This window comes from Sinohyriopsis cumingii, chromosome 13 (assembly GCF_028554795.1).
Source record: "Sinohyriopsis cumingii isolate HCF-2022 chromosome 13, ASM2855479v2, whole genome shotgun sequence".
Lineage (NCBI taxonomy): Eukaryota > Metazoa > Mollusca > Bivalvia > Unionida > Unionidae > Sinohyriopsis > Sinohyriopsis cumingii.
The window spans coordinates 63,287,511-63,305,577 of NC_142973.1; the positions used below are offsets into that span (position 1 = coordinate 63,287,511).

At 34.3% G+C, this 18,067-nt stretch overlaps 1 protein-coding gene across 1 annotated transcript in view; it reads left to right on the plus strand.

The window, feature by feature from the left end:
- Positions 1 to 9,744: 9,744 nt before the first annotated feature.
- LOC149785712 (A disintegrin and metalloproteinase with thrombospondin motifs 4-like) overlaps positions 9,745 to 18,067 on the plus strand; it is a 39,847-nt gene continuing 31,524 nt past the window's right edge. Inside the window, exons 1-2 of the mRNA XM_089979576.1 lie at positions 9,745 to 10,411; positions 12,828 to 13,054. Of these exons, the coding sequence (XP_089835702.1) occupies positions 10,336 to 10,411; positions 12,828 to 13,054 (303 nt within the window). The 5' untranslated portion in view covers positions 9,745 to 10,335. The remainder of the gene's footprint in view (positions 10,412 to 12,827; positions 13,055 to 18,067) is intronic.

The window sequence follows — 18,067 nt, forward strand, 5'->3', positions numbered from 1 at the left end:
TCCTAAATACACGTAAAGTGTCGTCTTAAATGGCACATAACTTGAATTTACTTGTAATTATGGGAACTGTTGTACTTCTAGGTTATGATTACGCTAGTTTGTGACAAGGCACTTCCGGCAAGAAAAGAGTAAAGTTCAAGGGAGGAAAATGGTTAATTTTATGAAAACTAAGAACTTATCACGTAAGATATATGAGAAGATGCATACATTAGAAACTCGTTCGTGCAGCTCTGTTGGATGTTAGGATTGTCGCTAATTTTTAATTATAAACTGAGAGTAGAGTAACATGGTCAGTATGACAAATATACATATAGATGTTCTCGTGTTGTTTTGCAGTGAAATCAACAGTATGATAGATTACACTTATTTGTTGAATTTGTCATAAACATATTGCTGGTGTTTTAGTGGCATTTTTTGTATTTGTGTTAAATATTGATTTGTTTTGTTTTGTGTGTGATATTAGCCTTTAGGTAAGTCGATATGTATCGTGCTACCGTTTAGTCATTTGCAAAGACATGCGGTACTTTAGAAAGAAGAATATAAGGGGGTGATGGTGATTTAATGCTATTGCTGGTCGACACAGTCGCACAAATAAGCAAGCCATAAGGAAATTTGGTGTACCAAGAGATGAAAAGGTGGAGCAGCATCATAGTGACCAGATTGCGTATCCGCCGTATCAGTTGATACAGAAGAAATGATATCTTCTGGGTGCACCATATCATGTGATAAAGAAGAAATGATGTCTGTTAGAAAGTTACTAAAATGTTGTGCGCTGCATTTTCTTTCAGCGCAATTAGGACCTGGCGTGTGTTTAACCACGATAGTGAAAATATTGACATTTTGGAAGGTTACATATGTTAAAACTAGAGTCTCCGTATGACAACGTCGTTCAAATCTTGATTATCTTTGCAGTTTTCGGTGAGAGTCCGGCCATAGTCAAGAATGATGGTATTTCTGTAACCGTGTATAAAATGGAACTAGCAAGCATGTTATTGTGCATTCAAATGAATATGGCCAGGCATACAGATAGATAGATAGATAGATAGATAGATAGATAGATAGATAGATAGATAGATGGATGGATGGATGGATGGATGGATGGATGGGTGGGTGGATGGATGGATTGATGGATGGGTGGGTGCGTGGGTAGATGGATGGTATGATCATTTATATACCGACATACCAGTAATCGATGCTGTGCAGCCAGGTTATCCGTGAGGTAACCCGGCGGGATCATTTTGAGTTAATTCATTCATTTGTCGTTGTTTTATTTGTTAGCCATAAGAAGTAACAAGCTAACAAACATTCCGAATAGTTACAAAATTCGTCTAGGCTTCCAGCAGAAAATATAGCTGCAGACATGATATAAGTTCAGCAGCTCGATCGGCACAAACGCATTCCGCTCACAAAGAACCACCGTATTAGTCAATAACTATAACTTACATCGGGATATGGTTGCAAAATAATTACTTAAAAGAAGACCGTGATTTAAATTTAAGTAACAATAACAGACTACAAGCAAAAACAAATATGTCAACAGCAGAACAACATATTCCGTTGTTTCTTTGGGTCATACATAGCTCTTTTCCTCATCACACTGTTTCATCTTTATGTAGCTGCATCATGAGAGTTCAAATACGGGAATTTTACACTGGTTGCTGTGTTCAAACGTGTGCCGGAACAGCAGGAAAACGTTTGTAAACCCGGCAAATATTTAAATATGCAAAACAAGTATACAACTAAACAAGGACTTTATACACAAAAATTATATAATCATTTATTATAGTAGCATATGCTTTACACAGCAGAGACGTACAAAAGGTTCTTGTTAATACATTAATACAATGAAATATGCAATATCCGGGTCAAGGGACCAATGTCGCTCTAAATATATAAACAAGTAAGCAAGAAGTGACGCATAGCGAAACCACAGTAACACGCACACGTCATAAGGCTGTCTGAATGGTAAATGCTTCCTTTTAAGGAAAGCATTAACAATAAATGTATATTTATGTCTGGGCTAATTTTGCTTTAACTGCTGCAAGCAAACTCACTAGAATGCATACAACATAAATCAGCAGTTGTAAGTAGTTTTCAGCATAAACATAGTGACAATGGCAGTTTAATAGAAACATAGTGACAATGGCAGTCGAATAGAAACATAGTGACAATGGCAGCTGAAAAGAAACATGGTGACAATGGAAGTTGAATAGAAACATAGTGACAATGGCAGCTGAAAAGAAACATAGTGACAATGGAAGTTGAATAGAAACATAGTGACAATTGCAGTTTAATAGAAACATAGTGACAATGGCAGTTTAACAGAAACATAGTGACAATGGCATTCCAATAGAAACATAGTGACACTGGCAGTCGAATAGAAACATAGTGACAATGGCAGTTGAAAAGAAACATAGTGGCAATGGCAGTCGAATAGAAACATAGTGACAATGGCAGTTGAAAATAAACATAGTGACAATGGCAGTCGAATAGAAACATAGTGACAATGGCAGTTTAATAGAAATATAGCCACAATGGCAGTTTAATAGAAACATAGTGACAATGGCAGTTTAATAGAAATATAGCGACAATGGCAGTCGAATAGAAACATAGTGACAATGTCAGTCGAATAGTAACATAGTGACAATGGCAGTCGAATAGTATCATAGTGGCAATGGCAGTCGAATAGAAACATAGTGACAATGGCAATCGAATAGTATCATAGTGGCAATGGCAGTCGAATAGAAACATAGTGACAATGGCAATCGAATAGTATCATAGTGGCAATGGCAGTCGAATAGAAACATAGTGACAAAGGCACATATTATGCAGCTTATCCTAAATTAAATTACCATTGCAGATTGTACAAATTCTGTATTTAACTTCTTCCCTACGGTAACGTCCATTCTCAGTTTTTGTAGGAATAATACCACACATAGTTTGTGACAAAATGGAACGTTCTTGTCCATTTTGTTAATTTCATATGTACATATGACTCAAGATTGATTATCTTTTTGGAATCGGCATATGTTTCTAGTTTCAGAGTAATCTCCCCGTTCTTAGTCCTCATATTTGCATCATATTCGTATGGCTGTCATCTGCAATACCGTACATTTCAAATTAACGAATTTCAGTATGCTACATCAGTATTTAGGAACATTAAAATATTTTATAACATTTGACCAGTTTGATGCATTCACATTATAATCCAATATAAATATCCTTTAAGATTTAATTTACCACCTTCCATGGAAACATGGCTATTTCAAAACATTTTAGCTGTTAAATTCAGTGAAAATCTGTGAACAACTAAAATACAGCATAGCCCGATCTTGAACCCAATCAGTACAAATGAATTCTCTAAAACTTCATATTTCTGAACAGCAGTTTCAAATCGGTAAAAGTACGATATAGAACCATTTCTCAAACGTTATATACCCAATGTCTTTACATTAGTTTTCAATATAAATGCTCTATGCGCTTTGACACCTCTGTGTGTGTGTGTGTGTGTGTGTGTGTACTTTTAACGTAGCTTTAACCATTTGAGTCATATCGCTACGGTGTCTGCAGTGTGGCAGTTTATAATGATGTCTAGCACTGGGGCATCAGGCCTCAGACACGTGGCATAATGTTCCATCAAGCTACATTATTCTGACATCAGGCTGACCAGTCCTAAATTTAACCTCTTAATGCTGTGCGTCAAGTGTGGCAGCTGTTAGTACCACTGTTATTAGTCTTTGGTGTGACTCGGTGGTGGATCGAACGCGCGACCTCTCGCATCCGAGGCGGACGCTCTAACCTCTTAGGTCATCAGAGCGGGTCTGCTCTGCCACCTGATTTTGCAAAGGTCTCTGCTTCATAAGTGAAGTAACAAATTAAAAAACAAACAAACCCAGAGCAAAGTAAAATGCTGCTTGAAATTAATCCCTAGATACTCGTATTTATTTAATCATACGATTACCCACTTTCAACACAAAGTCACTTCCAGGTTTTCTTTTCTAACGGAAGTGCATTACCTTTGGCTTTGATTTCTTTTCAACACAGTTTTATTTTCGACACCATTCACATACTATGTTTCACATATATTGCATATCCACAGCTTCTTTATCAGAAAGTATTCAATGTCGACCGCATACATAACAATACACACATTGTCACTTCACATTTTGAACAAATTTACCTAAGCCTTTCACAATGGGAGCAAGGTCATTGACAAATAGAGAAAACAAAGATGGAGACAAATTGTCGCCTTGCCGAACACTAGTGTGTGTGTGTGTGTGTGTGTGTGATTTGAATGTTTAACGTAGCTTTAAAAAAATTTTCAGTCATATTGCTACGATGACTGCAATGTGGCAGTTTATAATGATGTCTAGCACTGGGGCATCATGCCGCAGACATGTAGCATGATGTCCCATCCAGTCACATTATCCTCACACTAACCTCATAATGCCGAGCGCCAAGCGAGGCAGCTGTTAGTACCATTTTTATAAGTCTTTGATATAACTCGGCCTTCGATCAAACCCACGACCTCCCGCATCCGAGGCGGACGCTCTAACCACTAGACCACCGGAGCGGTCTCCGAACACTACTGTATACTCAATCACTCGAACGCAGGATTTAGTACTGCTGTAAATACCTTTTATTGATTGGTATATTTTTCCACTGATGCCAATTATCAGCATCTTGTACAGTAAAATATCTCTTTTAGCAAAATCAGAGTTCTTAAGTATATCATTAAACGTAGCCAATCTGTATATTCTATTCCGAATAACTGAACTCGAGTTAATAAATGACCAAGGCAGGAGAGATTTCGTTTGGGAAACTGTTTTTTTCCATCCACCTGGATAGTGCTGGTTTCTAAAAACCACAGCATTTGGCTATTTATGAAGCTCTGTCAATTTTGTCAGAACCTATAAATGTTTATTCTGCGGAATACAGGGGTCAGCATTATTATTATATATATGAGGTAAATGAGAAATTTTGTCCGAACTGAAACAAAATTTTCCCAGAAGAAAACGTAAATTAAAGAATTCACACAATGCTTTTATCACGTTATGAAATATCAACATCTCATAAGGTGATTTATAATTGATGGCATTATGTAAGAATACATCTTTTACTCATAAATGTCGATAGTGTTATAAAATTCTCAAAATTAAACTTTCCATGTTTCCAAAAGATTGTATGCATTTTTGCTTGATGGATCCGTTCACACCGCTGGAATGTCAAGCCTTTTGCATTTAGGATCGGTACATTTCTGTTGATTCCGATATCCGATGTCCTTTGTCATCCTTTAAAAAGCCTTATATTTGTATTTCCTTTCTCTTTTGGAAATACTTTCCATTTCACATTCATCACAAACCAGACAACTCTTCGTTCTACGCGTTTAATCGCTTTTTAGTCTTATATGGTGCACTGTATTTTAGAAATGTAATGTTTGTTTCGTTTATTATGGCTCTCTCTAAACGAAATATTTTCTGTATCACATTTAAAACGGAAGACTGCCTGTCTTGATAATTTTGATGAATGAAGTCATGAAAAAATTTGTAATTGTTAGATAATTATACCTACTATCACTGGAAATAATCACTAATCTTGAATGGCCTTAATAAATTCTTCATGGTAACTTCTGGATCACGATTAAGCATTTAAGTTGGACTTTTGTGGTATATCCACCATTTCAGCTTGTTTTAAATTCCACCTTTGTATCACCATAACATATGTATGGTTTTTGTACGACAGACCAATTAATTTCAAGTACTGTACACCTCAGAAGAAGTTGCGTCTTCCCTTTGTTCAATCATATACGAGATATTCGTACATGAATATTAAAAATGAAATATTTCCGAATTGCGCGTCACAAAAAGTGTATACTCAAATAACCAATCACCACGTATTATTCCAATATGCTATTATACAACCAACGTAACAAATTTTGCGCGTCAAACCAACTTGATCTGGCCCGATCATGTAAAACTAAAAACCTTAACACTGTCTACTAATCAGACCGCGCATTTCAGTGAAACGCTTACCATTTCTTCTCTGGGGCAAGGGGCCAGTTGTTATGCACAAATTTAATACCTCGATCACCAGCCTAGCATAAAAAAATCATAAATAAAATATGCAAGCGATGTCAAAAAGGTCCATAATTTTGGATACCTATATTAAAACAAAGCAGAAGAATATAATCCACTTGACCAGAGATGTCAATAACATTTCATAGCAGAAGAAGTTTATGCACCCCAATCCCAAATTTATACTTGCAATTTTCACGTTCTAAGGTAATTTTTGACACCAAGTGATGCGCACAGTGCAAACACAGCCCTTTTCCTAGATGATAATTCTGCAAAACTGTGTGTGCTAAGCAGGCTGATGCAATTGAAAATTGCTGTCATCCATGACGTTTTTTATAGATATTCTACCTGCCCCTAACCCACTTATTTACTGCTAAAAGGAGGCTAGCTTTTCTTTCTATTGATATTTCACTAAGTACCGCAGAGTAACTCTGGAAGGTGTACATGCCTGACATCAATTTCAAGAACAACAAAAGCCCGACACACCTAGTTAAAAAATCTATCCACATCTTTAATTAGTAAACAATAAGAGCTGAAAAAGTCACAAAATAGCCTTAAGTAAGGAAATGTGTCATGTGCAAAGTTACGAAACTACCCCCTGCCACCTTTTCTGTATTAGGTTCGGTCCCGGTTCCGGTACGTGCAAGGGCAAGTGGTATGTCCATCCGAGGTCAAAGACTTTCTCAGAGCTCTCTGATCTCCTCGACCTCACGCCAATTTCTAAGCAGTCGAGTGTAATTTCTCTTAGTAAAGTCGTCATAGACTGTTGTTTCAAAGAAACAACAGAAATATACATATTTTTAATCAGCCTTTGGCAAGTATAGCGATGTTTTGGACGCACCCACGTTCGCACTTGCGCATGCACCGACTAACCTGATCACAGAGTACCCGAACGTATGTCTTTCCAAAACTCTGATAACATGATATTCAACACTTTCTCCTCAAGATAATGAGATACATATATATGTTTTTATATGTATTTTTATGTCAACATAGATCAACTGAGCACGAATATTTCGTAATTTAATGATCTCATGTCAGCATGGTCATAATATGCAGTTTCCGGAACAGACAAGTCTACATATTCCATATGTAATTATTTTTGCCACAGATAATGACTTTGTATGTCATTCTATGAAATATTGTGGAACGAGGGTGTGTATTGTATTTTCGTCTACTGTGAAACGTTAAAAAAACCTACTAAATATAGTTAAAGCTTTAAAGTTGTTATTTATAGACGAGAAAATTCCCACAAACCCGCGGTCTTGTCAGCAAAAGTAATTCGATATACATGTACAGTGAAAGTTTCCAGTTAAGGCCACCCATTTCACTGGGGGAAAATGTTCATAATTGGAAGGTTGTCTTATTTCGGGCTATACATTTGCCTTTTATATATTATATGCGACTAAAAGAATGCGCTTACTAATGGCGAGTGGTATTTATTCGGGGGTAATAGGAAAAGAAGCTTTTAAATAGGCCATTTAATATTAAAAGACCAATATAGGCCACGAAAGAAGACAAACTTTATTCAGATTATTATTAGACACTAATTAGTTGAAGTGTAATTCTTCATAATTTTCCAAACAAATCGAAGGGGGTAGAAGCTGTCTTATGTTAGTTGTTACACCGACTAGTAAAGTAACATAGTGAGTCAAACTATTCTTGACCCAAATAAACAGAATAAAACGGGCCAGTGACAATACGAGCACATTGATCGGCCAGAGATCACATAGTGAGACATTGGTCGAATTATCCTTTATATGCAAAATGCCGAATGCTTGTTATCGGAAGAAAACATAACTAAAGATTTACAAAAGTTAAAGTATCATAACCATTGTAATCAACGATTGCATGCAATCATCCCTAAAATAAAATTTCTATAACGTTGAAGACACGTCTTTTTAGTCATCTTGGAGAGACTGCCAGTATAACCACTATTAGAAACATAGTTCATGCACCAGTAAACGCATTGATTAGCTACTACAACTGGGGACTCAAACCAAGCAGATTGGCTCTAGCGAAGACATAAATGGTACGGGTACAAAACTGTATTGTTCCTCAACGGATATGATCACAGCATAGTTCATCAACAAATAATCATAATTGATGTCGTTTTTCAACGAATATGATCAATGCATAGTTATATCAACTTATATGGTTAATGTATTGATTTATCAACAGATGTGACCCATGTTTAGAATGATCAACAAACAAGATCAATATAGTGTTCATTAACGAGCATGAGTTATATATATATATATATATATATATATATATATATATATATATATATATATATATATATATATATATATATATATATATATATATTTATATATATATAATGTTTCTTCACAACTTTACGTCACATAACATGTTTAAGGTGGTTCAATCAAACCAGTCAATAATAATTAACGTGTTACAAGGGTTAAACAGCAGATCTAGTTAACACTAATATTATCCAGAACTGTCACAAATGAGGACAGGTACCTGTTCCAAGTTAAAATGAGATTAAAATTAGTTTCAAATCGGAAATTGAAAGTTACAGATTAGACTATAATTGAAAATGGATGATCAGTAAAGAAAACCAACATTGTGAAAAAAAGATAATTACTGAGTATGGGTGAGAACATATTAACAAATATATATGTTCATGTTATTATAAACGGAAAATGGGTACCCAGGTGGCCGAGTGGTCTATAACCCTCGCCCTTACTGAACATTTCCATCTCACCTCTGTCTATGTCTAATCGAGTCTCGGGCTCGGCCAGTGTGGATATGTGAGAAAGCATGTCATTAGGTTCCCGCGGGTTGTTTGTTCTCACGGGATTTTTCTGGGTTCTTCCTCTAACATTTATGCTCGCCGCCATGTTTAGCCTATGTTGGGCTGATGAAGTTAAATCCAAAACAACAATGACAACAAAAAGGAATTAATTTGTTCAGGTATATGAGTTTCTGTTACAAATTATAAAATGGAAATGCGGTTTAAAATGAGAATGAGAAGTATATAATTAAATCAGAATTAATCTGTACTAGTCTTTAGGGTAAGTAAATCACTCTAAGTTGGTATGTTTTTCACTCATTACACGATAAATGAACTTACTTCAAGAAAATTCTGTGCAAAAATAACACAACTGATGATATATTTACAAGATTTCACTACTGTTATATACACACTGTCATATTTGATCCACATGCTATGGAACTTTTCATGCATTTTTTAATGTCAAACATTGTTTAGTTCGCATTAACTTATAACATATATTGTACGAAACTTAATTAGAAAGAAATCAAGGTGATACTGCATCAAATATACATGTCTTCTATTGTAGGACAGTTCCTTACTCATAAATTTTTATATATAACATAAATTAATATCAACACATTGAAAATAGGCGGATTTTAAATTTCTCCTCATCATATATACTTAAATATAGTATATTAAGTATTTTAATATATATATATTCATCAATCCTTCATAGGACTTTGGCTCGGAAGATCCTCATTACGGACTTCAAAAAAAAAAAGCTATTAGGAATTCATTATGTAACGGATGAATGACTTTCTGCTTCTATCCGCACCTTATTCATGATTTGTGGAAGGTTTTTGACAGGCGGAGATCTTTACATTTTCGAGCTACGTGATGATATATCTCATGCGTACACTGTAGTGACCACGATGTACGGACTATCAATTCCACTCACTAACAAGTCACAAAAAGTGTGTGCTCGACATAAAAGGAGTTTCAAAATGGAATAAATGTGTCCACTTATCGTGTTTACATCATGTTTTTCTTCCCAGCGACTGCCAGACAATAGACCTGTCCGCCTGAGGGTCATTTGTTAAGCTCAAAACAGAGAGATAAACTGACAACGGGTCACAAAGGGTCTCTGACAGAAATGAAGCAGACGATACAATAAAGCAAAATGACGTCAATTTTCTGCACTGAAGCGTGGCGGATTGTGAGTTTTTGTAGCAGTTATGTTCCATTCATTGTAGTAAGTCACGATCTCGACCAGGCGGAAAAAAGGATGTAATTTTATATCAGATGGCAATGGGGCAATGGTTACTAAGAAGAAATTACGGGCTCGGGGAAGAAAAAAAAAACATAAGAGTATGATCGGGAAACGGAGATGTAAAATGACACGATGGATGTAATGGATTCTAAGTTTATTTTACAGATGAGAGGATATTGATGTAGAGACAATGCATATAGGCAGTTCGAGAAGCGACTTAATTTCAAGAAAGAAAATTTCATAAGATGAAAATTGGCAGTTTCAAATGTGTTCTTAATTGGATTATTCTAATTATGATAGGATTTTCTGATGCCAGAAACGGTAAGTTGTCCTTTACTTCATTGGTATATCATACCATTATTCACTTTAAAGCTTTAACATTCACTTTTATGACGAAGTTTTCAAAAGTTTAGACGTAAAAGATTGATTTGCATCTTTTTGAAACTCATTGTTGTGGTTTTGTATTCGACCATCACGAAAATGTTTGAAAAAATGAAGAGTTTACGCTGTACAGTGGTGATATGAAATGACAATGTATTAACAATTCAAATTGCTTTTACTGTACATTGGTTGATATGAAATGATAATATATTAACATTAACAAATCAAATTGTTCCTGTATGTTTAAAATAATTTTCAATTAATAATTCTGTACAAACAGTTAGCATCCATTTTTCACAAATACTGTTTTTTAACGTCTGCGTCTTAAAGTTGTATTTTGAACTTATTTCTTTCTGGAAATTGTCCAATAAGATTAGACAGTTTTTTCCCCCACATATACTACAAAGCGCTGATTTCAGGCTTATGTTAAATAAAATAAATGAATACGCATTAATAAATCTTCACCATTTAAACATACTCCATTATCAGATTCAATAGACATGTTATTCAAGTCACCCTGAAATTCAGCTGGCATTTATTAATATAGAAATATATTGAAAATAAATAAAAATGTCTCATGTAGGGCAACTATTAAGTAATTTAACATTTATTTAACTAATTTCACAAATTACGATACAGATGTTCTTTTCCTTTGAGAGATTTTCATTTCCACACTAGTTCATTATTAAATTTTTACAGGTGACCCTTAAATCCTGCATGACTGCGTAATTGCCTTAAATTAGAGAGTTTTAAGGCTTCCAACATATTATTTATCATCGTAGTCAGACTAACCTGGTAACTTGTGATATTTAGTTCTCAGAATTATTTATCTATGCTCTTTGATAGGTTTATTATTATTTTTGCAGTAGTTCGGTATATATTCAGTATTTACTTCTTGACATTTCCATCACAGTGTAGTTATGCTACTGAGTGTTTTGTTTTGAATGTTGATATTTCGGAAGCCTTCTTCCTACTTCCAAGCGAATCTCCAATTTTTAAGACAATATCAAAATTACCATCCTATTGCTTGACTTTGTAACCGTTTAAATGGTAGATCTCTAATAGCTACATGAATTGTGCACTCAGGATTGCTTTGGAATCATTTAGTATGGATGTCTCTATTACTAAATACTTGTACCCAAAGCGGCGAGCACAATATGTCATTTTGTTTCAAAGATACAATTTTTTTTTGACAAAGCATGAATGAATTGTAATCATGGGTAAGTGATATATCTCAGATTAGTATGAGCTTTTCCTTTTTTGGTAAGATGTAAAGAAATATCTTACATCTTTACCTGTGCAACGCCAAATTATCCTTGTGTTTCCAATGTACAAAATTAAGCAATTTTGGTATCTTTAAATATCATGGATACCAAAAACACCCTTGAAAATTCACAACTTTTGCAAAACATTCTTCGCGTTCATACACTGTGCACACGAACGTTTTAATTTATTTTTTTCTCTAAAACAGGTTTGTTTATGTGTAAGGTCCATACGGGTTTTTAAAAATATCATCGACAAAAACAAACAATATCCAAAATAATTTTCAAAGAAATCTATTCCGATCTGAAAATTCATCAGCCATTTTTCACCATAGTCCTTCTAGAAAAATGTGAAAAGGTTAAAAACACTCCATGTTCATTGTTACGTCTATAACCATGTATATTTTTTTATGAAGGTTTCAAATCAACGGATCATGCGTTCATTTCCATCTGTACTCTGTATGAATGTGTATTAAAATATCATTCACATTTTCCCATACCCTTTTAAAATTTTAAGGAATTTATATATTTGTACGTGTATCTTTAAATATTTTCACCTGTATCTTTATGTATGTTTGCCTGTATATGTTCTTTTATACACCTTTTAAAGAATTTTAACATATTTACTATTTATCTATTATCTTGTAGGAGTAGATGTTTACGTTTATTTGGAACTATTTATCTTCCTAATGTTTTTAATATAGTGTTTACATGTATGTCTTTCAATCGGCAATATATAGCCATGATTGTGCAGCTGTGCCAATGAACCCTTTACATACATATATATTCTATTAGAATAAATTATTTTGTCAAGATGAAAGTATTGTTACATCTATTGCTTGGATTCCAAGTTGATGTGTGCATTGGGGGGGGGGGATAAATGAGAAGAGATTACATTTTGATATCGTATTGCGACCATACTAGGGTTTATATCTTTATTCGTTGTATGAATATTAGTTATATTTGTGTCCCTATCAAATGATTATTTTTTTGTTGCGATTTTAAGACCCGGCTAATGTCAGGAAATACAAAAAATGTACAATAGAATGTAATTTTCATAAGCTTTTTATTGGAGATTTTCTTCATTTTTTCAGACCACACAAATATTGCTTACTTGAGTCACATTGGTGAGGTTTCTAAACTTCTCACTAACTGCGAATTCCCAAGATCTCTGCAACTCAGGCTGACGCTAGGACATGGAGGCGAAATTGAGTTTAAGTTGACGAGAAATTTTTATCTCAACATCAATGCTCCTATGTATCACGTGACTAATTTTTCCAGAGATAATGCTGTTTCATTATCGGATACAAATCATGTATATGTAAGTATATCGTTTGCATTTCCTTCACCATTTTTATCCTTATCGTTACCATCATCTCTAATTCTTCTTCTTCTTCGTTGTCCTAAATTATACAAAATCTTTAGTGGCATCAACTAAACGATCATAATACTTGCTATAGTTACGACTTGAATAGCATGTTATGACTTGGATTAGCATGTTCTGTACAATTCTGTGAAACAAGCCGATTGTCACTGTAGATTATACAAATCGTATCCAGTCCATTCAAAGTACTGTTGCAAGCACGCGAAACACAATGTGACCATTTTTCGTTTAAAATCACTATACAAGTTCCCAGGTGTACAATTTTGAAGCTGTCAATGTTTCTAATACTTTCTACTATCTCTATCTCTGAAAATTCCAATACTGACAGAAATACCATAAACAAACCTACCCAAAATCTCAATTTCACGTGAAACTTGTATAAAACTTAAGCCTGAATAAGATATTTCATTAAAAACCAGTCAACTACAACGTTACAAAGTAAAGGTCTCTACGATCGGTTAAGTGTGAAAGTGTCTTCTCAGAACTAAGCTAATTAACTTTATGATGTACAAAAATATGAGATCAGTAATAAACAGGTGGTTGTAGGTTATGTTTTGGCGTACAATATGCACGATCGGCTGTCCGTCTCTTGTTTGGTTTTCATACCAACTAATTTTTTTTCTCCTGCGGTGCTACCCGACACAAATTGGCAAAGCAACATCATAAGCAGGTAACTATGAAAGTAAAATACATGCAGGTTATGTATGTACAGTTACTCGCCTTAAATTAAATATAAATTGTTGTTGTAAACTTTAATACTAGCTTTGTTTAACCCGTGGGTCTATTCAGTCCTGTTATTGAATGCTCTGCACCTGAACTGTCACCAAGAAACTTCCAGAGGAAAATTATCAATCGCTATTTTTACATTGGTGGACAGTTACTAAACTGGATCAGAAAAAGAGCACGTCGAGTCTAATTGTCACAGTATAGGGTAGTACGAATTTGTTTATCAACATGCGTAGCTTTCATTGTGACATTACAACGCGCGACATTCAATCCGGATTGTACTGGATTATATGTCTAGGTTGATCTCGCCTAAAAATATCCAATTACTTTAACAATGATTTTGCCGTATGTACTTCTCGGAACGTGTAAATAATTATCTCCCAAAGGAATAATATGGATGTAAAAGGATCCAAACAAAGTGAATAATTGCCATTTAAATATATGTAGAATCAAATTCTAAAACGTTACATCCATTCCTGAAATAGTTTTGTTGAACGCCTGCATGACCTGTATGACATTTACCTTTAGCAAAATCTCTGTATCCGAATTGACTAGTCTGTGACGTCAATTGTACTATACTGACGACATTTCCATAATTATTAGTCTGAATAAAGTTTTAAAACTTCCCTTTGAAGTGAAGTAATTGGTTCGTGGTTGCACTAATTGCATGATGGGTAAAAAGTACGAAATTTCCATTCTTGCTTTAAAGATGGGGGATAGCAGACATCTAATGTTTCACGACCACGAGAAGTATGATTTAATTGTCAGCGACAAGTGAATTCGTGGGTTATGGGTCCATTCAGAGCTCACTTTCCTCTTCAATAAAATAGTATATGGGACACAAATGTCACCATCTGATATGAAATATCTCCGATTTCATTTAATATATTCTTTAGGACGTTGGAAACCAGCTGTTTGACGGATATACACTCCTTGTTGGATGGAGATGGTGTGACTAGAAAAAGTGTAATCGTAGGATCACTTTTGTTATGCCAATATTTTTACTGATTCGGTTTCTCCATCAGGGAAAAGTTTAAAAATATTGCGCAAAAATGGTTTTTGCGCTTTATTTTGATATTGGGTGACATCAGAGGTGAGACACGACATCATCGGTCTAGTCCGAAGTCGAAAACTGTTTTGTGCTACCTTAACGATGGGGGCATTTTGTAAACAAAATCAAACAAAAATTACAGCAAGAAAGCATAATCTTAAAAATCAAGTTTTTAGAATAGATTCTTTTCTATACGATCTGAGAATGAGCACGTTCTCGCAGAGAACAGAGTTTGCAGTATGAATAAAGAAAACATGGTCAACTCATTGACAACGTTTTTATCAATCAAGATGGGTCCGTTTGTAAGTACTGGATATCATATCAGTTCTCATTTTTTATCTTGCAAGAAGCTATACACTATAAAAAGTACCAAATGTAATTTTTGATTGATGCAAGTATTGTGAAATCAACACAAACTATTTGATTGATTACTTGAGTAAACTCTGGATATAGATTCACACATGATATATTATGCTAATATACCGTGCATATCGGTTAGCCACACATACATTCCACGAAATATTATATTTTGCCAATCCAATACTATTACTTGACATTAAGTGTTTTGCTTTGTAATAAAAACGCACGAACATCGATATATATATATATATATATATATATATATATATATATATATATATATATATATATATATATATATATATATATATATATATATATATATATATATATATAATGACGGGGCATGTAGACGCACGATGTACACACTTTAGATAAACGTGACAAGAACATGCAACGGCTAATATTTAATGAAATGTTCACCATTTTGAATCAGTCCTTCGTTCAGTAATTCCAGTTATACGTCATCAAGATATGATTCAATGATAAGTCTTAAACCTGTCGTCACCCCGAGTATCCAATACACGTGGCTTTTTCATTAGCATTCTCAGTCGACACTTCGAGCTGAATGGATGATTTCTATCCAGAAAATAATTCTCTTATCTGCCACGAATGTATTGAGCTGAAGTGATGTATGAGACCAGACGACAAATGCTGAGTAGTCTTGATCATAAACGTCACTTTTGAAATAAATGATTTCCAGGAAATTGAATATGAAGAGACAAATTTAGATTCATTCAACATACACTTCATAGTAAAATTACGTAATAAAGGCAGAGGATCAAAGACAAAATATTTGAAAGCCTTTTCGTATTTGCCAATTGGACAACTATAAATCTATAGTTAAAAGGTATGGCGAGTATTTCAGCCTTCGGTATCAATGCAATTATGTTGTTTGCAAATACTCTTTTTAAAAAGAGTATACACAAAGTAACCTCTCTTAAGCAGATACTGACGGGGTCTATAAACTTGGGCTGATAAGGGAGGTGGTTGTTGAGGAGAGATTAAACATATCGACGAAATAACGAAGAGAAAGGAAAATCAAAACCCTGCCTTGATATTAGGGGTTTAAGGAAAGATAACGTTATGACAGGTTGTACTAGAATGATTTTGACGCAGTGCACAAGTATTTATTCTCGTGCATTCACATCATTTCATGGATAGATAAAAAAGCAAACCAAAAACGTTTTAGCATGCAATATGCAAACGATGTCTTGACAGTCGCGGAGAAGGCATTATTAATAGAAAAATATAGAAATCCTACATCGGACAGTAACAATTAGATACATCCATTACATTAATGACCAAAAAATAAAAATCATGACATATCTAATTCTAGGTCAGGATCTGGTTAGCTTCATTTAGTAATTTATTAGGTACATGTCAGAACGTGATGCATTTGCCCTCCATCATGGCGGTTAATAGTGCTGAGTCATGCAGTCAGGACACGACTTACAATTTGTTTTAGCTGACACTCGTATTTCAAGCTCTTCCTCAACCAGTGAATCGGACTCAGATCCGTTAATCAAGGCACGGAGAAACCCGGATGTTCTTAATTTGTAGACCTTTTCGGGAACTCAACCTTTTACGAACGATCTGATCAGCAACGTGTTCAATGGGCACGTTGAACTGTTTACCATCCTATACATCGTTTTAATCATTACACTCAGCTTTTTAATGAAAGGCGTTTCCTTTTTAAATGAATTCTCCCTCTGTGTGCCGAAACTCGTCCTCAAGTAAACCGTCGGTTCGGCAACGGCAGTAAAACGAGTTTAAATGTAAATTAAATGATATTAAAAAGAAAATTATATACGAGAGGTGGTCATTAATGAAACTAATTACTGTATAAATTTACTTTGATTGTTTAAAAAAAAAGACGTAATGTTCAACGGCATTGGGAAGTGTAGGTTATTGTAAATATCATCTTAAAATTGAAAGGAGATGGTGGTAAGATTGTATGGAGAGAGAAACAAACGATTTCAGAGGCGATCAATGACCCTCCAATATAATGGCACTGAAGATGAAACCAGAAACCTGTTGAGTTCAAAACTGAATATTTTCCCACTGTACTAATTACATTTCATAATATAAGTATACTTGAATGAAATTTGACTTCTAAATATGTTTTATTGTCCAACGCTGTCGCCGTTACTTACATGTTATATATCGTCTTCGAATTTAGCTGAATCACTTAAAATATTTACCTCTAGAACTTTTAAACATTTTTTTTTTCTTCTGTTAAAACTGGTCACATAGGATAAATAACGTCAATAACTTTGGTTTTGACATGTGCTGGCCATTTTGGTCATTTACTCATTAAGTATTCTGATTAAGTGACACTGCATTTACTTCGCCTACCATGCCATAAGGGTGAAGAGATTGTCCCTGTCGTATCTGCAGAGCAGTCAAAAGAGTCCGGTTGCTCTGATCCAGCAAACTTTAGGTTTCTATTTTTGAATGACGTAGAACCCTTAATACCGAGCATATCAACGCGAGATTTCGAAGATTTTAGATCTTTGCGATCGGTGAACAAACTTGGAATCGAGGTTTGAATGTAAAGTATTATAAGGTATTCTTTAGTAAAATGTTCACTTCTTTTCAGTCGATATAACATAAAAATGTACTGGTAAAAAGTAATTTAGCATGGAAAAAAATAATGGTAAGAAGTAGTTTAGCATAAAAATATGTAGATAAAGGAGTAATTTAGTATGGAACAAATAGTATATAATATATGTATGTATGTGTTATATATATATATATATATATATATATATATATATATATATATATATATATATATATATATATATATA